The sequence below is a fragment of the Penicillium odoratum genome (genome assembly GCF_028828045.1).
Source record: "Penicillium odoratum strain IBT 22623 chromosome Unknown utg000002l_segment0_segment0, whole genome shotgun sequence".
Taxonomy (NCBI): Eukaryota; Fungi; Ascomycota; class Eurotiomycetes; order Eurotiales; family Aspergillaceae; genus Penicillium; species Penicillium odoratum.
Window position 1 is genome coordinate 104,606 of NW_026643144.1, and position 19,757 is coordinate 124,362.

General features: G+C 45.2%; 7 protein-coding genes across 7 annotated transcripts; 3 read left to right on the top strand and 4 right to left on the bottom strand.

The window, feature by feature from the left end:
• Positions 1 to 421: 421 nt before the first annotated feature.
• Positions 422 to 1,268, bottom strand: N7520_002081 (putative isochorismatase family hydrolase; the record flags this gene model as incomplete). The annotated part of the gene is made up of 3 exons (XM_057136016.1): positions 422 to 512; positions 574 to 1,106; positions 1,179 to 1,268. 3 exons carry the CDS (start codon positions 1,266 to 1,268, stop codon positions 422 to 424), a joined length of 714 nt encoding a protein of 237 aa, XP_056998702.1.
• Positions 1,269 to 5,688: 4,420 nt separating this feature from the next.
• On the bottom strand, positions 5,689 to 6,706 carry N7520_002082 (cupredoxin domain-containing protein; the record flags this gene model as incomplete). Its single annotated transcript, XM_057136017.1, has 4 exons — positions 5,689 to 6,064; positions 6,135 to 6,238; positions 6,302 to 6,419; positions 6,474 to 6,706. The coding sequence occupies 4 exons, from the start codon at positions 6,704 to 6,706 to the stop codon at positions 5,689 to 5,691; spliced, it is 831 nt and encodes a 276-aa protein (XP_056998703.1).
• A 1,578-nt stretch (positions 6,707 to 8,284) lies between these two features.
• Positions 8,285 to 9,424, top strand: N7520_002083 (cytochrome and DOMON domain-containing protein; the record flags this gene model as incomplete). The annotated part of the gene is made up of 1 exon (XM_057136018.1): positions 8,285 to 9,424. One exon carries the CDS (start codon positions 8,285 to 8,287, stop codon positions 9,422 to 9,424), a length of 1,140 nt encoding a protein of 379 aa, XP_056998704.1.
• A 2,477-nt stretch (positions 9,425 to 11,901) lies between these two features.
• N7520_002084 (MBL fold metallo-hydrolase) lies at positions 11,902 to 12,860 on the bottom strand (the record flags this gene model as incomplete). Its single annotated transcript, XM_057136019.1, has 2 exons — positions 11,902 to 12,280; positions 12,334 to 12,860. The coding sequence occupies 2 exons, from the start codon at positions 12,858 to 12,860 to the stop codon at positions 11,902 to 11,904; spliced, it is 906 nt and encodes a 301-aa protein (XP_056998705.1).
• A 1,486-nt stretch (positions 12,861 to 14,346) lies between these two features.
• N7520_002085 (DUF1115 domain protein) lies at positions 14,347 to 15,237 on the top strand (the record flags this gene model as incomplete). Its single annotated transcript, XM_057136020.1, has 1 exon — positions 14,347 to 15,237. One exon carries the CDS (start codon positions 14,347 to 14,349, stop codon positions 15,235 to 15,237), a length of 891 nt encoding a protein of 296 aa, XP_056998706.1.
• Positions 15,238 to 16,343: 1,106 nt separating this feature from the next.
• On the top strand, positions 16,344 to 17,158 carry N7520_002086 (glycoside hydrolase family 75 protein; the record flags this gene model as incomplete). Its single annotated transcript, XM_057136021.1, has 3 exons — positions 16,344 to 16,436; positions 16,489 to 16,851; positions 16,901 to 17,158. 3 exons carry the CDS (start codon positions 16,344 to 16,346, stop codon positions 17,156 to 17,158), a joined length of 714 nt encoding a protein of 237 aa, XP_056998707.1.
• Positions 17,159 to 17,814: 656 nt separating this feature from the next.
• Positions 17,815 to 19,436, bottom strand: N7520_002087 (glycoside hydrolase family 76 protein; the record flags this gene model as incomplete). Its single annotated transcript, XM_057136022.1, has 4 exons — positions 17,815 to 18,375; positions 18,471 to 18,929; positions 18,982 to 19,226; positions 19,337 to 19,436. The coding sequence occupies 4 exons, from the start codon at positions 19,434 to 19,436 to the stop codon at positions 17,815 to 17,817; spliced, it is 1,365 nt and encodes a 454-aa protein (XP_056998708.1).
• Between the last annotated feature and the right edge of the window lie 321 nt (positions 19,437 to 19,757).

Consider the following 19,757-nt stretch of genomic DNA (forward strand, 5'->3'; position numbering starts at 1 on the left):
CTCATCTCATGATTAACTTATCGAAAAATGACTGCCTTCGGAAAGATCGGGAGATTATTTAGAGCAACATCAATGCCCTCAACTCCACCCAACACGCTCACAACATATTTTGGAAGACCTCTATTGGTGTTTTACTAGGAGCCATTTAAATAAACGAAATGAATACGGAATATTCAAAGGGGAGTTAAGAAACATAGTTTGACATTCTCTCTTAGGACAAGAGAAATATGCTTGCTCCTAAAATGTAGGAAGCTAAAGTGGTCCCAATTGGGACGATAGCGAGAACAATCTCCAACCAGCGAGCGCTGATCTCGGATGATCTTGAAGGCTCAGGCTGAACAGTAAAGAAGTGAAAGGATTCTTCACATGCTAAGGGCGGTCTACCTTGAGTGCTTTGAAGTTTTCGCACCCAGTTGCCAACTCAAATCAAAGTCTGCTCAACTGGATACAGAGTTCCATTTTGGATGGACCCAGCATGGTGGCGCGCAACCAGGCCATAAGCAAATTGATACCTGGTTCCCAAAAAGTCAGCAAATGTTTTGAACCCTGAAATGATAACATGAATACACTCACTTATCAAGGAACGGAAGCACCTCATTCAGGCCGGGGGTGCTTCTCCAATCACGCATAAGGTCACAAACTACACCAAACAATCCCATAAGGGTAACGCCGGCCTTCTCCATGCGACGATTGGCATCTTCGGCGAGGCGGGGATCAAATGTGCCACTGGCATCGGTGTTGGCGAAAACCTCATACCCAGCATCTACCAGCGACAGCGCCAGGAAAGAGGTGCAGACCTCAGTCACGATACCAGCAATAATCAACTGCTTCTTCCCCGTGGCCTTCACGGCAGCGCGAAACTCGGCGTTGTCCCAGGCATTGACCTCACCCTGGCGACGCACAAAGGTCGCGTTCGGGTGCATCTCGGTAATCTCCTTTAGCATCAGGCCGTTTGGGCCTTGGTCCGAAGAACTGGTCAGCACCGTTGGCAGGCTGAAGACATTCCCGAGGGCAGCGTGGCCAAGGATGTTGTTGCGGAAGTCATTCGTATTATAGTCACGGACAACTTGAGCCAGGCCGACTTGATGGTCGATAATGAGGAGGGCCTGCAGTTAATGTTGTTAGATATTGGATATTGCGATCTGAAGATTAGAAATCGTATAATTTGGGATTCTCACAGCGTTGTTCTTGTCAAGTCTGTTCCACGCTTGCGCGGGTACAGATGCTGCGAGCACCAGGGCTGCCTTAATGATGGTGGACAAATACATATTTCTCGATTGCTTTTCGAAAACGGTGAAATGCTTGAGATGATTTTGATATATCTCCAGATCGCCGTGGGAATGGCCTCCTCTTTATACCCTTCCCCAACGCCTTCTTCTTAGGCTTGGTCGCTTGTTGCAAGTGCTCCGTTTTCCCAATGATCCACACATCCTGACAAAGGATTTGCTATTTTTCAATTTGCTTACTTCTTGATTACTTATTTCCCGTGTCTTGCAAGACTCTCCGTGATGGCTAGTGCTAGTGCTTGAAGCCTGTCCATAGAAGGTCACCGCAAGTTCTTGGCCTGCGTGACTAGTGTCATACCGATTCAAAAGTCTTATTACCACATTAGTCAGAATACGAGAGTCTGTCACAATGCGACACCATATTCAATCTTCAGGGTTTTAATGGACCTTCCGGGGCCAAGGTAAAGCGGTGACCGGATATGATGAATATACGGAGGTTGCTCCTCGGGTAAATATTATGCTTGAACCTTTGACACGTGTATTGCAACAAATGAGAATATATGCCCTACTACTAACATCATGATCATTTACCACACCTTCTAAATTGGCACGATGTCATGAGTCTTCTATTATTTATATTTGAAGGGTGTTTAAGATCGATAAATGTGTATATCGTAGGCTAAAGGTGTATTGGGAAGTTGGGTATCTCTCACGAAATGCAATAAAGAATCCGACCGTCTCACTGATCAATTCTGACAGTAACAGTGGAGTTCATTCGCTACTATTCCCGCTCGGCCCGGCAAATCATTCAAACCGGCCCACATCCCCAGCCCACCTGAAACCCCCCGAGAGGCCCTACTGCAGGTAAGACAGTGTGATTCGGTCCATCATGGACTGCTATATTCCACTGCAGATCTGTTTCTCTGGGATTGCAAAATCGCCAGAAGCGTGCAGAAGCGTTCAGAAACGCTCGGGAATCTACGAAAATTATAATCAATACCAAATGCACCCTGAGCAAGTAAATTAGTAAGAAAATACCCATTGTTGTTTTCTCGCGTGTCTTTTCAATACGTATAACTTCCTGAATTGTGCGCTATTACCTCAGATCCACTCCCAGCAATAAACCTACAGAAACATTGCATCGGCATCAGCGATACCGGTATGCCGAAATGGCAAGCCACCGTATCCTCTTGGGGTGCGACGCATTGACGAAGGACAACAGAGGGTCTTCGAACGAATCTTCATGTTTCCAAGGTGCGAGAATGAATCAGAGAATAACCCACTGAGAAAGTAGACTTCGCACATAAGTCTCATCTTACAAGGAGATTTCTCACAAAACGGATTTATCTGTGATCTGACATCTGTGTCTTGGCGTATGAGTCTTCTAAAGTGACTTGATGTATTCTTGTGTATTTGTCGTAACCGCCAGTAAGACTTGGAGAATTCCAAGAAAGGGAGGCCTTATTCCGTTTACGTTTACATTGCCCCTGAGTTTCTATGTGCGGATAAATAATCCTAGAACACATAACTGTTTCGGATAGAAAGGGAGCTTTTTACTAAGACATAGACATTAATAGGTTCCAGAGGGTAGCCCGTAATAATGTCGAGTCCTATTGAGCGGTATCGGCTAAATGATATTATCGAGAACCATTGAAATAATCGAAATGCTTGGCTCGGTATCCACTAGGGCCCGACGCACTGCAGGGCGCACATTCAGGGTCTTGAGAGCAGTGAGATAATCTACCTGTCAGCATGGCTCGGAACTTTGGGCCTTGGCGCTTGGTCTGGATTGTGGAATGAGCTGGGCATTACACGGAGGAAAGGAAACGCAAGAGCATTCACGCACCTAGATAGGGTTGGTGGGGGAGGGAAAAGCTGACTAGAGAACAATGTGGGGATTTGCCCCCACCAATGCCATCACGTACAGATATGCAGCTAACCCGAGATTGGAATATGGGGTAACTATTTAATTTTTTTTAAGAAAACATCACTTCTAGCGAGCCCCAAGCCTCTAAGCCGTAAGTTAAGTCTGCCTGGGAAATAGTGGCGAAGACATGCATCGTAGCAACCTGTCAGCAGACCTGTAGTCTTTCACTAAAATATTACTCCTGCGCTGAGTGCCAAGCCTTACTAACGTGAGCCTAGCCACTGTACCATGCATAACTCGCGCCTGATTGCTTTAAGTCAGGGAATGCTTCCCATTTTCTCAATGAGAGACTTAGTAGCAAAGGGCCCTGAACTACTTACGACTTTTTAGCTAGCATTTTCATCTACCTCGGATAAAAAATATCATGTTTCCAGGTCCCCATGAATAAATCCCCTCCCCATGCCTGTTTAATTCGCTGATCGTGGGTCTGTCCTGCGGTGTGGGGATAAGGGGCCTTAATGAAGTGGGGCTTAACGTGGTATCTCTTTTGTTTGCACGTACCCGTCTATTTGAGAATAGGCTAGAGCCTTCATTTAGTTCCAAAACACTAATAACCAACTTGCTATCGGATACTCTTATTTGTGGAATATACGGGTATGTGGTTCGCTTACACTCGGTGCAAACTTCGCTTACTACTTTGTAAATTTTAGTGAGACTCTGCTTATCATATTATGTCCCAGGGATTAACACTATAAGAGGCTAAGGCTTAATATAGGTATCCCGCGAAATATTTCCCAGCATGTAGAGGTTACCAGACTGGCTATGGCTTAATTTTGGTATATTGGGTATATGGGGTCGGGCCCAGCGTCGCCCCTTAGTAACCACAATCAATAAGATGGAAAAAGTGAAAAAAAAAGGAAAATAATAAAGAGTAATGATGGCTGAAAGAAACTGGTGCTACGTGGCTGATCGGACCGCCCGAGTGGTTCCAAAAAGAGATCCGTCTGATATCGATAATCAGTCAAATCTGTAGTCTGAGTGCCCAGCCAGTGAGACCTTGGTGATTTTGCTATGCTAATGTTCCACAGGGAACACGACGTTGATACCTCAAGCTTCCACTCTTTGTTGTCTGCCATTATGTTTCCGGCTCGTTGATTCCTACAGATAGTTTTGATGCCGCTCCCGAGCTTCAGGATCCTGGTTAAACATTTATTATTGGCACTGAGCCTCTCGTTACATATTTTCATCGTTTTATATAGCACAGTCGTTTTATATAGCACAGTCGTTTTATATAGCACAGTATTGGCAAAAAGGACCTCGTGGATTCGTTCTTCAGGAACTTGGTGCTCATCCGCGATCCTGACAAAACAAGACCGCTCTGCGTGTGTCGTGCCTAGGTCGCCCTCATAATCTCTCAGGTATTCAAGTGAGTACCCTGTCAAGAGTACTGTGCCAGTGGCGGCATCTACAAGTATGGTTCTGACGCAAAATTGTTTCATAGCTGGCGGTGATCTTCGTTCTTGAATGAGAGCGAACTCCATGAAGGCCTCATGGTCTCCGACCACAAAGCTCGGGTTTTTCTGGGAACCCATCTCGATTGGCTTGCACAGTAAATCAAAACGAAAATTACTCGAAAGTGAAAATCGACTCACGATTCGTGAAGGATGCGTGAAGACTAAGGAAAACTTCTTGAAATCCCAGGTGCGCGACCTTCTAGATAGCTCTATGGCACTATCTTTCCCAGGTCCGTGGGCGGCATGTATAGTATCTGAATTTCCTTCGGTGTCGACAACCAGTATGAGGCTCTTCATATACACACGCACTCAAAAGTATTCCTAAACCGAAAAAATAATTGTCAACCTCATTGGAATAAATGCTCAGATGGCTACTATTAGACTATGGGGTCACGTAACTTTTTCCGTCTGCTCTAGCGGGTGCATGTCTTAACTAGATCTCTCGCTCTTCCTTCCTTCTCCATTCCTCTCGAAATACAGACTTGTTTTTTTCGTCTGTTTCCACGCTACCATATAGCATCTGCTCTTCCCTGGACGACAGTATCAGCCGTCGACATTTACTTGTGGCGGCAGTGCACCTATATTTTCACTCAGTTGACAATTGGTGGAGCTTGGAAACTGCATGATCGGGTAGACACAGCCACTATCCACTCATATCTCGGCCGCAAACACCGTGGATATTATGATGTCCAAGCCTCATCAATGATAAATATTCAACAGCCGTCGGTCTTTTTTTTACCCCCAATAATCATCTCATAATGTGACTTGAATATCAGGCTTGGAACTTCTCTCAGTGCTGATTTTAATTTTTTGACTGTACATTGAGGTGATATGTGAAATTGACTCGGAGTGATATCTTTCATTGCTTGAAATAGAGATTTCACGGCTGGCTTTACTATTTGTCCTGGAATACCCGAAAATTTTGCAAAGAATTTCCTTCGACAGAAAGAATGTTCAACAACCGGAATAATTTTGTTAAGAGAGCAGCGAGACGATGATGTACCAAACGGAACTCGATTTGCTTCACAAATCGATTCCGGCCAAATCCATTCAATCATAGCCTCGAACACAAAAGTTGGACCTAATGCATGAGCATACCTACAATTGCCGATAAGGTCAGAGCTATACTCGCGTCATTCCAGGTGTACAAGGTGTTTCCTTGGCTTAAACTTGGGCTACCCGTGGAGGTGCTGCTGGGGCTGGAGCTGCGTGAGGATGTGCTGCTTGAATTCAAACTGCTGGTGGGCGTACTCGAAGATGTGCTGCCGGAACTGCTGCTTGAACTGCTACTTGAACTGCTTGTAGAACCGCTTGTAGATCTGTTTGTAGAACTGCTGCTTGTCGATGTGGATGAATTGCGCGGTACTCCTAGTGTCCCACCTTGTACGGCCGATGGCTCAGAACTCTCGCTTACTTTTGCCGCTGCTGCCTTGAACATCGAAAGAGCGTCCTGGTTTCTAAAAAAAGCAAATTATATATTTAGTAAATTTCAAATCCCAAATTTGACGATGAATATAGAATACTTACGGCGGGTTAATTACAGCAACCATACCAGCCTGACAGTGTCCAATCTGAGCACAGTATAACCATATAGGATTTGTGTCATTGACAACAACGGTAAAGACGGTTTTCTACATTGGGCGAAATCGCCGTCAGTATTAATTTTCCTTCCAGTGATGGGTTCCAAATCATACTGATTCACCGCTTGTAGCCGGTACGAATCCACTGAAGATACTTGTATTGTTCAATGGTTGGCAGGGCTTTGCAAAGGCCGCCTGAGTCACTGAATGATTTCCCGGATAGAAGTGAAACCTAAAACAAATTAGTATTCTGATTCTGGAGAATATTTTTTTCAATTTAACATACTCGATTTTATCACCAGCTGATGCAGTGAGTGTATCTGGGGAAAAGGTAAAGCCATCCTCCCCTACATCAACAGATTGCACACTTTTTGTGGCTGAGAGTGAAGTTGATGAACTTGATTTGGTAACCGATGATGATACTGATGTCGTCGTAGTATTGCTTTGGCCTCCCCCATACTGGGCGTTGATCCCTGAAAGCCAGAATAGAACAAGAATTAACTTCGATATACTAGCCATTTTTTTCAAACACACTAGATAAATGATTCGTAGGGTGGCTAGTCTCTCCAGATGGAGTTATCACCCTCTTTTATATGAGGATGCCAGGAAATTTTCAATATGAAATAGATATGACCATTATCTAGATACGGATTAGACCTCATTGCTGATCCAAAAACAGGTAAGCCAATTCTTGGCAAGGTCGAACACAGCCGGGACACAATATGCCACATACGGATTAAATAACATCTCATGATAAGTCTTTACTTTATTATAGCTTGATTGGTGATTTCCGCTTGGATAAAGCTGTGAAAAACAAGTTTAGATATCATCGCCAACATCATAATGGAAAGTCTAGAGCATTGCTCCTGGTTATATTCGATTCGAGGATTCGAGATGGAATGCCCTTTCTGCTTTCAAATAAACCCTATTCCAGCTATAACTACCTTCTTCCTTCGTCACCAGTTCCAATTACAGTATGATCTAGTCTTGTCTTTTCGACTTGCTTTATATGTGGCTGGCGTATGACTTGTTTATTACATAAAAAGGCAACAGGCTTTCAATCACCTTTTTCCTTTAGGAGATATATCCGCGTGGGGGGAAAGGAACCGAGTATGCATACCGACAGGAAGTGGCTATGTGCATTGAGAAAGTGGGAAAAAGCCCCAATTGGGCCGGTGCCTAAGGCACCAACCCATACGAACACCTCCTTCGTCACCACTCACTCCTCACTACCATCGCACCACGTTCTACTCCTCGTACCCGTATTCGTTATCTTACTTGTGTAAGAAATGACTCCTTCATTATGAATAAGGCAGTGCTGAAACTTACGTATGTCATCACTGCTGGTCCTCGTATTGACGTGATAATTGCAGCAATATAAGCCAGAATTGGACACGAGAGCCGCTACGCCTATTTCGCACACCTTTCGAGTAAACCTCTTCAAGGACTGTCAGAGTCTAGTTTTATTAAGAAGTTTGAGTGGTGACCTGAAAACAGCAACTGAAAGATATTGGTTGTGGATCCTCTCGCATACTGTACACCCAATCAGGGGCACAAAAACTACGGGTAGCAGGTTGCCACCATTCAACGGTCTACTCCGTAAAAGAGGGGAAATTTTTCAAGATAACTCGAGCTAAGTTAAAATACAACATTTAATCAAATTCCTCGATCATTTCGTGCAGGCTGCTGGATTCTCTGCAACGATGTCAAGTTAGTTACACATTAGCATGTAGAGTACATCATCATGGAATATGTTCAAGGTTAGTGGCAAATGCTAAAAGCCCCGATTTATCCATCCTATCGGGTTCCAGTTATATGGTTCTTTTACCTCTAAAGGTATAACGATGATAGTCGAGTTAGGTGATCTACAAACTTAAATTATAATCGTCACCATGCACTAGTTTAAATGAATAAAGTTAAAATCAATATAATACAACATGACACATGTGCATGGAAATGATGAATTTGCTTACATTCTCATTTCAAAATATTATCATTATTTCTTCTTCCACACTTCAGGGAGGGCCTTCATCTATTCAATCCATCACATCATCTCTGAAAATGTATATGTTATCCTGCTATTGTTGGCTTTCCTGCATGATCCTTACCATCGCCCAATTGCAGACTTTTACACCTGCAGGTCAGGATGATATAACGTATGCCGTTAATATCCCTCAACAAACTGCTACCTCTGGCTTAGGCCCCATTTACTTCCAATTGAAATCCACACGCAACCTTCAGTGGTTTGCATGGGGTCAGGGATCCCGAATGCAAGGAGCAAATATATTTGTTGTTTATGCAAATGCCAACGGCAATAATGTCACTGTCTCTCCCCGGTTAGGCGTGGAGCATGTGGAACCGCTTCATAACCCCAAAGCCCGTCTTTCTGTGTTGGACGGCAGTGGAATCAGTAATGGCATTATCACTGCAAATATCCGGTGTGATAGTTGCATCACCTGGCCTGGTGGGCATGAAGATACAACAAGCTCGTCTAGCCCATGGGTCTGGGCTTTCAAATACGGGAACCCACTCGATAGCAACAGCTTGTCAGAAACTATCAGTATACATGATGCTTCAGGAATTGCAGCGCTAAACCTTCAAAAAGCTACTGGTGGCAAATCCAACAACCCATTCCTCACCACATCTGGTACAGCCACTAGCTCAGGACAGTCTGTATTATCCGATAACTCTCCCCCCATTCATAAGAAAAGAATTGCCCATGCCATTATCATGATCACTGTATTTGTTGTTCTTTTCCCTTCATTTGCACTAGTCCTTCATGTCTTTCCATCGTCAAAAATGCTTTGGATTCACGCATATTTGCAGCTCTTTACTCTTACTCTTGCAATTGCTGGCCTTGGCCTTGGAATTTCTATGGCAACAGAACTGGAATTGATCGGTGAATACCACCCAGTCATAGGGATGGTGATCGTTCCGTCCCTTATTCTTTTCCAGCCTGCTATGGGCCTTCTCCAGCACTGGTATTTTTGCAAGGCCAGAAAGAAGGGATTGTTTGGTTATTTGCACCAGTGGTTTGGACGTGTTATCGTTACTCTTGGTATCATAAACGGGGGTCTTGGCTTCCGCCTCACAGGAATCGGTACGCCATTTGCTCCAACTGGGGCCGTTGTTGCATACAGCGTGGTTGCTGGAGTTGTGGCACTTGGTTACTTTTTGACAATTATTTTTCTTCGCTATAAAGGCCCATTTGAACGATTTTCAGAGAACGGTGCTTGACTAATGTAAGCAATAATATCGTCTTACTTTGAAATAATGTTGTCTCTGCTTCTATCTTCCTATTTCGATAGTTGCCGTATATGCTTCCTTCTCACGGGTGTTGAAAGCTTACGATTATTTTTTGAGAATAGAACAATTGGGAAACGGTAGCACTGAAGGAGCTTTGGACATGTAGCCGAAGGTCTGGGTGAAGCTTTTACGAAAGAAATATAGAATTTTTCAACATGTTGTGTGACTGCAAACGCTAATTTCCTCGAATTCCTTGCGCGCAGCGACCACATTTATCAATTAATACCAGGGCATCAATCTTTATTCCATAAGATTTCTACTTGTCGCGCTTCGGAGCTTCCAAAGCCGGCGAGTGAGACATTACCACGTCATCCCACTGCCATGTTCCGCATCGGAGGGATCTGGCCTTTTCTGACAATGGTGATGAAACTTTTATCGTTTGGAGTCTCCGTGCATGTTTATTGTCGTGGTAACCATAATAAGACCATTAAGACCATCAGGCTAAAAGGCTCCATTCCCAATTCTTTCCAAGGTTCCATCTTCTTCTCTAGGCATGTCCTCCTGCAGTGTCCGTTGTACGTGGATCTACGGAAGACATTCATAGAAAAGGTTAAGAGGACGGACCTGGACAGTGGGAAATGGACGGATTATGAGGCCATCATGTCTCACCCGCAGGCGATTCGCTACGTCGCCGAATTCATGTTATCAACTGGCCTTCTCGGACAATTTCGCCAATGCGACGTTGAACCCGAGAAAGACACTGAACCAACACACCGGGAATGACCGGAATGGGCAAGGGGTGAAGACGCTGTGTATCCAACAACGAAGTGAGCGACAACTGAGATGTCGACCACGACGACAGCGAAAATACAACACAACACAATCGATCGAAGCGGGGTGTGCTGTTGCCAGCAGGGCAGGAGGGAGTTGACAAATGCAGAGGGGGATGTACAGGAGGATATCGGGGATATCAAAGCATATTGCATAGCGATTGCGACGTTCTTTTAGCGGGTTTTTACTTTATTTGGCATTTCGGCTTCATTTCGGCTTCATTTCGGCTTCATTTCGGCTTCATTTACACCTGTGTGGTAGCGCGATACCTATTTCCTTTGTGCATAGTCACTCTTTACTGCGTGGGTTACGGCGTTGGGCATATTCTTGCTTCGGACGGACGAAGCGCCTGCATTGCCACTGCGATTCTAGCTAGGCAGCATCAGGTTAATAGAATATCATCATCATCATCTTCTTCTTCTTCTCTCTTCATCGATCTTTCTATTGCTGGCTTCCTTTTTCTAGCACACATTCGGCCTTCTTCCGAGGTCAACGTGCCATAATTATACATAGCCAGAGCCAAATTGTCCAACAGAGGTTGTCTTGATCCAAACCTCGGTGACAGAAATCGGTATCTCAAAGATATCAATGTTTCTGTGACCAATACTAGTGCCGTTTAAAAAAGGGTAATTGGCACATCCAGTGTACCTTTAGCGTCCTGGCTGTCGACAATTTTCCCATAAACTTGATATGATCGAATCACTTGTCCGTATTTTTGGTCTTCCATCAATGCCTTATTCATCACGAATGGGCGGAAGAGAGAATCGAGTAGCATCTTCTGCAAGAGCGATTAGGGGATTCAATTAATGTGGTCTAGCTCCATTAGCTGGTTGAAGGTAGAGGCAAACCGAACCATAGACATCTTGCTATTACACTAAGCAATCTATCCATGGTTCTAATCGCAGTGGGTAGTATCTTCCAGAAGGAGAGGTTATGATCCCGGTTATCGAGCGGGGGGGAATTTCGACTTTTAAAGATCGAGAGAGTAGGTTGTGGGAGAAGCGTATAATTTCTGCAAGAATGTGGATCTTTGACTGCGCTCCTTTTCTTGCGCCTCTCGCTCTTCAGCCTCCTGCCATTTTATTTACTTAGATCTCCGACCGTAGTATTCTGCGCGTGTAAAAACTTTTGCGATAGAAACCAGCTGTGTTTCTGAAGCTTGAAATACTGAGCAACCTTCCGTCGGCTGCCCACCCAAGGCTCGCTTTTAGATGAAATGAGCGGCCAGTGGAGAAGATTCGCAAGAATGATTCCAATAAGAGCATGGTTTGGGGATCATCGCCGGAAAACAAATACATGACGACGAAGAAGTTATACCACATTCTTTCACTCTCAAGTTAAGAGAGAACCCCGTCTGTTCTTTAACTTACAATTCGAGCTCTTGCCCCGCCATTTGTGTGGGGAAACTTGAGTCTGGACAAGAAATTGAGAAAAGCAGATCATTCCCATGCGACTTTTTGCGGTCCATCAAATGTTCCCCTTGCCTGCTCTTCTTTGCCATCCCAGTGGCCCAGGTATTGGCACCGACTATATGGTCAGGCGTCACAGCAATTGAATTCTGACTCATGTACGAATTAAACGACTGGCCCCTTCTTCTTGTTCGCTGTCCCCTCACATCCGCCAAGATAAAGCGTAATCTAAAACAAATAACCATTCAGACCTTTCAAAGTACGCTTATCCACTGCATGATGCTTATTCTCCTCCCAGACCTGTCCACCTTCGCCAAATTGATTCGACAAGTGACCCAAGAAGAAGTCCAAATTTTGCGTGCACTGCGGAAATGCATTCTTGAAGTATTCGAACAGTTCGTTCACTTGCGATTTGGTGGGAGCATAAGTCACTTTCTCTCCAAACAAACCAAGATACTGCTTTGTGTGGGCAAGGTCGGCTTTCGCGTCCAAATCCCATCCGGCCTCCATATGTCCAGGAATAAGCTTGATAGGCTGTAGGGCCGTGATAAGCTCCAAGGTCTGGATCCATGCTTGAAGCAAAGCCGGTGTTTCAACCTCTTCCACCCTTAAGATATTGTTAGCTTCCTCTTAGTGAACCAGATCATAATGTTGACCTACCAAACATGCATGCTTCTTCCGTAGACCGTGTCCCCACAGATGAGTGTTCTCTCGGTAGGCATCCAGAATACCGTATGATCCACAGAATCACCTTGGAGTGGGCCTAAAAGTATGACAGGGCTATCGAGGTTGCCCTGCAACAAGAAAAAGCTGAAGTTGAATTCTTCTGGTTTTCGAGGTGTTTCTGGAACATTCTCCTTTCCGTAGATAGTCGGCCAGTACTTGACTTTTTCATCATACTCGCGGTTGATTCCTGCGAGCACGTAGGGCGCGGCATAGAAAGTGGCAGTAGGAAAAGCGTCAAGAATAGGATTTGCCGAAAAGAAGTGATCTGGGTGATGATGCGTTACAAATACGCTTTTGAGGGGAACATTAGTTGTGGATTGAATCCAGGTCACGACAGCCTGGGCATCCGGGATCAGGAAGGGAGGATCTATTAGAACAGCTTCTTGAGTTCCCACAATCAAAGTCGTGATACTTGAGAGGCCCTTGGCAGAGGCGATATGGTGGTATGTTTGGAGGGGCATTCTTGCGTGATCTCTGCGTTTTTTCTTTGTGACGGGGGGAAATTGGAAAAATCAATGCACAGGCGAATACACGCGAGTTCGACTGACGTATAAGTAGAAATTACGGAATCTTCATCGGAATTTTCATCGATTTAGAGGAGCATAAGATGGTAAGAATGTCGGCAGTTACATCACAAGTACTACGCATATAACCTGTTTCTTTCTACCCCGCCGCATTTCCACACAGCACCACGCGACCGTAAGACCATTTATTGCAACACCGGGCGGCAAAGCGGAAGAGTCTTGATCGAAGGATGTGAATGCAGCCTTCGGGAAACTGACTTTCCTCACCAATTATTTCCCACGTCACCAACTCCAATCTTCTCAATTTTATGCTCAACCCCCCGTGTATAGATAGCTGTTGGGCGTTGCCAAGGACGGTTGAAACGGGAAAGAGTTCTTCCAGTTCCTTGGCGTACTTCTGTACTCTCTGCTTTGTGCCGCGTCAGCTTTCATCATGATCCTTTCTAATCGGTCCCACCATTCACAATTATTCAAACATGTAGCTCGTTTTGTTGCACTTTATGGGTTCTTAGAGATGGACCTCGCTTACGACTCCTGTTGGTCCCTGAAAAGGAATAAGGATCTGAAGAACGAAGGCCGCCTACTTTCCTGGACCTCGTGATAGATTTGTACTAGGCTCTAATGACGTCATTGCTCTATCTGAAATGAAGGGATTTGGACTACTGGGGCTTGGTAATCGTATAAACTACCTTACAGAAGATGTAAATTGGAGATGAAATTGTCCGCCTCGTTCGTAAAAACCACGACTGGCCAGAATGAGCCAAGAGGTCCAATCTCTCTGACTTGACTAAGCCTTAGTATTATCCACTGGCTTCCCTGGCTCCAAAAATGGCCCTTTCAACTTCTTGTTGGATGAGTTTCATATAATCAGATGAGTTGTTAGCCATCGAGAAGCTAAGAGCGGGGAAGACTGCTAAGATCGGGCTTGTAACTTCGTAAGCTGCGTATAATTGAGCATGCATATTATCCAAGCCTCGACAGTGGGATCTTTGACGAGCACGGTATTGTTCTAACCGGACGAGATCAAGTAGAAACTGCACCTCTCTGGGATATATTCAAAATCAAACGTTAGCGCTCATGGTGTCCTTTTTCCACCGAGACTTGTCCTGTTTGCCCACTTCAGGGCGGTGGGGCCGATGAAGACTCCGACGGGGAAAATTCAGTGCAAGTTGGCGCACAATCAATTGAGGCCATGATGATCCTCTCCTTTGGTCACGCATCTGAGCACTAGTGAAATCAATACCCCGATAGACCTATAATTTCAACATTCTAATGTTTGGGAAAGGGTTTCCCATCCAGCTTACCCATCTGACGCCCGCACGCACACAACTTCAATTTTCAACCCCACATCATTCTGAATAATTGAGTCCAATCAAATTTACAAGAGCATAAATTGCTCCATTCATAATATTCAAAGTTCAAAATGGCCTCCGAAACACTTTTTATTTTGCCGGTGGAGATTATGGAGTCCCAATTGTCCATAATTGACCTCCTGGTCGCGATGTTCCCATCGCCAGGAGAGCTGGAAATCGCCGAATCAACGATGCAATGTATCGAAACTCTACGGGATTGGTGCCAGGACCCAGTGTCTACACCATCCGGTATTCCTTTGACGATGTCTCTCGTCGTTGCTCTATCAATTGCGGATGGCGACAAGACAATCCAAGTCAGTATTTCTGTCCCGCTACGATGCGAGGATCCCGAAACAATCGACCAGCCTCCGCCATTACGCTATACACTCCGCCAACCTGACTGGATGACCAAAGCCGAGGTAGCTGAAATTGCTATCTCGATCCCTCAAGGTGACGCTATGGAGGCATTTGAATATATCCAAGGCGAGGCCGGCCGTTTTCTTGAAAGCAAGCAGTGTCAGGCTATGGAGTCTCAAGGGTCGGGGCTATTAGAAAGCTCAAAATCGCCCCTTGTGAGGGTGTGGTTTTATTTTCCATCACTGTCAACTCGTAAAAAGAGAGAGGACATGGTCAATCTCGCACCCGGGTACTCCTTGACCGGCTTTGTCCTGGCGGGGAAGCCAGGTGTTTTATGTCTCGAAGGCACATCGCCAGATATCGATGCCTATATGAGTTTCATCAAGACACATTCATGGGGTGATATCCCGAGTCATCAGAAAAAGGTCAGCGAAAGGTTCCGTCAGACCGACAATATTGAAAGGATCTTTTCAGGAATGGAAGAAATCACGGACTCGCTTGGAGAGCGAGGGGGTCAGCGGGCCAATCGGGGCGACATGCAGGCACTCGAGACATGGCTGGGAACAAGGGGACTCCAAGAAGCATTTGAAAGGGTTATCTTTTGATTGTTCTGAAAACAGAAAACGCTTACCTACATTTGTCCTGAGAGGCTGATTTCATGAATAAAAAGTTGGAGAAAGGCGTGGAGGGCCGACCAAGTCAATACTGAACGATGTTCAGTATTGACTATTAGCCCATCGATTCCCCCAAATTATGCTATGCCAATCTACTCTCAACTTGCTTGCGCTTCGACGGGCCCACTGACAAGCAATCCAAGAGGCTGCAAGTGGATATTTCCTTCTCGTTTGTTTTTCGTTGGCTTCAATCCCAGTGTCGTTCATTTATCTTGCCATGTAAACAAATATTAGTGCTTGAGGGGCAGTCTTTTCCTGTCTACCGATTATTCGATTCCCCAAGATGGCTGTTTTCTATGGGTAATCCAACAATACAGCCTTTGTGCTTCTTCTATGCTGAAGACTATTGAGAGGATAGAGTTGAGGTGTTGTCATTCATGGAGCGCAAATTGTTGGGATTAAAGAACATTTGAAGGGGAAAGACTGGTCTGCAGTGAGTTTTCAAGCGAGCACGGTGTGGAATGATCTACATCGCTGTGATTGATTTGAGGGATCGACCCCCCAGTTTGGCGGTCACGCTTTTAGGAAATTGGTCAACATGAACTCCAAGTTGTAAACACGATCGAGCGATCTCGAAAACCATCTCTACACTGATCTCAAAGGCGTGAAGAGATTGAGAAAAATAATGAAAAGGGGATTGAGTCCTTGCTGTTTATATGGCCCCACACCCATAAAACTCAGGCACATCTACCGTCTTCCTACTCTAGCCAGATCTTTATCCTTCAAAAATATTTCCTCTATCTTTCTCTTATAATGATGATTTTGATGAAACAGTCTGAAAATCTTGACCCAGATGCTCATCAGCTTCTCCCTGGTCAATTCCTATTCGGTATTATCCGGATTTTCCCAACTATCACAGTGTCATGCTGAGATCATCGCTACTGCACCCCATTCACCCAGTCAGGGCTCTTCTGTTTGACGAGTATCCATAATCCTGATATGGTAACCTCTTGCGAGCCCTGGGCGTATAAAGTAGCCGGCATGTCCGGCGACTGTAGACTCAACTGCGAATCGACCAGTTTCCTGCCGCCTGAAAAATGCTTCTCTTTGATCTTACTGCGCTCTTAATTGCTACAGTATCAGCGTACAATTTACCCCATAACTTGCAAGAAATCTATGGCAACCACAAAGTAAGCATTGTGCTGACTGTTTATGAGGCGTATTTGTCTGACCGTGATTTAGGCAGGAAAATGCAACAATATACTTGCTGGTGGTTTCACTGATGCAGTTAGTGGTACTTCTCACAGCTTCGCTTACTGTGGTGATATCGACGGCGTGATCTATCTCCATGGTCAGGCTAACGGCGGTCAGTACAATAACATGGACGTGGATTGTGATGGTCTGAACTTCAAGGGAGGTGACTGTGGTGAAGATCAAACTGGACAAGACGAGACCGCTTTCAAGGACCAGTTGAGTCAGTATGGTATCTCGGATCTAGATGCAAATGTTCATCCATACGTGGTATTCGGAAACAACGACTTTAATCCTCAGCAATTTGGCATGGAGCCTCTATCCGTAATGGCTGTTGTGTGCAATAGCCAAGTGGTATGTCCTATCTGCTGAAAATTATCATTTTCCTCGCTGATAACTTTAGCTTTACAGCATCTGGGGTGATACAAATGGTGCGGACTCTACTGGTGAAGCCTCTATCTCGCTTGCGCAAATGTGCTTCCCCGACGACGATGTTAACGGCAACAATGGACATGACCAAGATGATATACTCTATCTTGGTTTCATTGGTCAAAATGCGGTTCCTGGAACTAGTGCAGATTGGGATGGAGCCGATCGCGATACCTTCGAGGCCAGTATCAAGGATCTTGGTGATAATCTGGTGGCAGGACTTCAGGCCTGAGGTCTGCATTCAACACCACAAATGACTTTACCATCTATGATTGGGCCGCGGGAGAGACGATAGGTAGAATGGCGTGGAAGAAGAATTTTGGATGAAGATGAGCCATACAGTCTTTCGTCTCAACACTTTCGAATTGTTAGACTAGAAACCCTTGCCAAATTTCTATAATTCGATTTCAAAGTGTTGGCCTCTATATCGTATTCAGCTGAATGATTTTTTTAATTGTGTAGTCTGTCTGGGTCTTTCGAGTTTCAATTGCCTGTCTACCTGTGTGACTATCTACGACATTTCATATGTCTTGATGCAAAGACAAATTCTCAATGAGCACCAACATGGGGTAAATCGGCAAGCCGGGCATTCGGATAATCAAGTTTCAGCATCGAATATTGTCCTGGACAAGATAATCGCGAACATAGTTAGATTATTTAGCAGTACTGCGTGCAGGCTTGACAAAATCGATGAACATGAGATCTCAATGGTACATATCAATACGAGAACACTGTATCTACCAACCAAAAAAAGAGAGAGATGTACTCCGTTCCGGAAATGATATTTTATATGCAACCGGCCCCATCCAGGAGGCTTACCAAAGTTACACTGTGTTCTCCTGTGAAGAGAAGAGAAAAAATAACTCCAAATAACCAAAATGCATAGCCTCATCCTAAGACTGTCCAGCTCATTGCGCCAACCCAGGCCGCGACAAACACCACGGTTAATATTCCAGCACCTGCCCGATCTCCCGTCGTAATCACGGACTCAGTGGTGGATGTCGTGGTATCGTTCTCTCCCGCGGTGGGATCACTCGTACTGTTTCCACCCGTGGATGCTGTCACTGGAGCCGAACTGTCAAATGCAATCAAGTTCGCGACAAAGATATTCGTGGCACTAATTTCTTCCTCCATTCCTATCCAGCCATCATATGTCGACAGGTACCAACGCACTCCACATGTGTTATTGTCATGGCCTGTGCATGATTTCGCTGCACCCTGGGCAGAAGTTTGGAGGACCGGCAAAATAGTATCATAGGTTGATGGAACCAAAAGAGCCGTGAATGATAGCCAAGAGGAAACCAGTCCTTTGAACAGAATCTCGTTGTCATTGCAGGCCTCTGATGGCTCACATAGCTTTTCTTCCAGGATATCATCATTGAGGAAGTGATCGAAGGTTTTGTTTAGTAGACCATTGACTGCTTCGAGCCAAACGGAGCTACCATTTGTCTATATCAGGTCAGAAAAAGAGAAACCAGATAACATGGAACGAGAGTATATCCCGAAGACTCCTTCCTAGATGGCAGCAGGAAAGTGATACTTACATAGTTATACATGTAAGCAGCACCCATCAAGTATGTACCATAATTATAGGACCATTGATCATTACCTTGAGTGGTACAATCATTTGTGGTGTCTGTTGAATCGGCCACATTCCAGGTTGTGTTACTGAGAAGGGGTGAGGAGACAGACCAATCCCAAATCTTTTGGGCCCAGGTGGCATATTTCTCAGTCTCGGTGTATCGTGCAAGTCGTGCTGCTAGCTGGAATAAGCCACCATTGGAGATGGAATTTTTCATCAAGTAGCCAGACTCGTAGGTCCAAATTTGCCACCGCAGTCCACCCGAGCAGGTAGATGTGTCCCATCGATCGATCTGGCTGTTGAAGACACCCTGTGCAAGGGAGAGCCATGAGTGACCATCTCCAATATCTGTAGCATCGGCGAATTTCAGCTCCGCGGCAGTCATGGCGGCCAGGCCCCAGAACATCTGATCATCATTTCCCTTCACTCGTCGGTTAGCACCAACGCTTCTACTTAGGAAGCTGAAGTCTTACAAGGTAGGAACTGTAATTCGTCGGCATATAATCATCGTCACCAGCTTGCCATTCCAATCCAACACGGAGATTATCATTATAGGTTGTGTCTCCCGTAAAGTGCCAGTATTGAAGAAGTGCTAAGAATAGCGCTGCACCCTCCCACCATTTGCTTGCGAAAGCTCCAGGAATATGGCCGGTCTCGTTCCCTTTGTAGTAAGTCATCATAGCGTAGGCTGAAGTACTCGCGGCATCTTTAATAGATTCTATTGGAACAATTCAGATCAGTCAGCCTGCTCAGATTCAAATTGGACGGGCATGGAAAGTGAGCCTTATTGGGAGGGGACTTGAAGTAGAAAGTAGAAATTTGACGTACGTTCATCACTGATGTCCAAATCGATCGCAAGCACTGACTCCGATAAGAGAATTGTAATCAAGAGACCCTTCAATACAGGCCAGGGGCGAGGCAAATGCATCGCTAACAGCAAGCCACCTCACGATATCGGAGTGGGTCTGCCAATCAGGAGCGGGTAGAAGTTGTACAGAGTAGACGTCGCTGATATTTTTTGAAAAGAATGTAAGAGGGCAGAGCATCGTCTAGAGAATTTTTCTTGAACAACAGAAATGAAAGCGGGCGCCCCGATTTCCGCCATTGGGATTAAATATAGCGCGCGGAGCATGCGTAATCCTCGGCGCTAGCGTCGTCAACTTTTATTGTGGAGAGCGGACACGCGCCTTCGATGGAACCAATCAGTGGAGTTCGCCAAGCTTCATGTCAAGCTTTTTCGGCTGTTTTG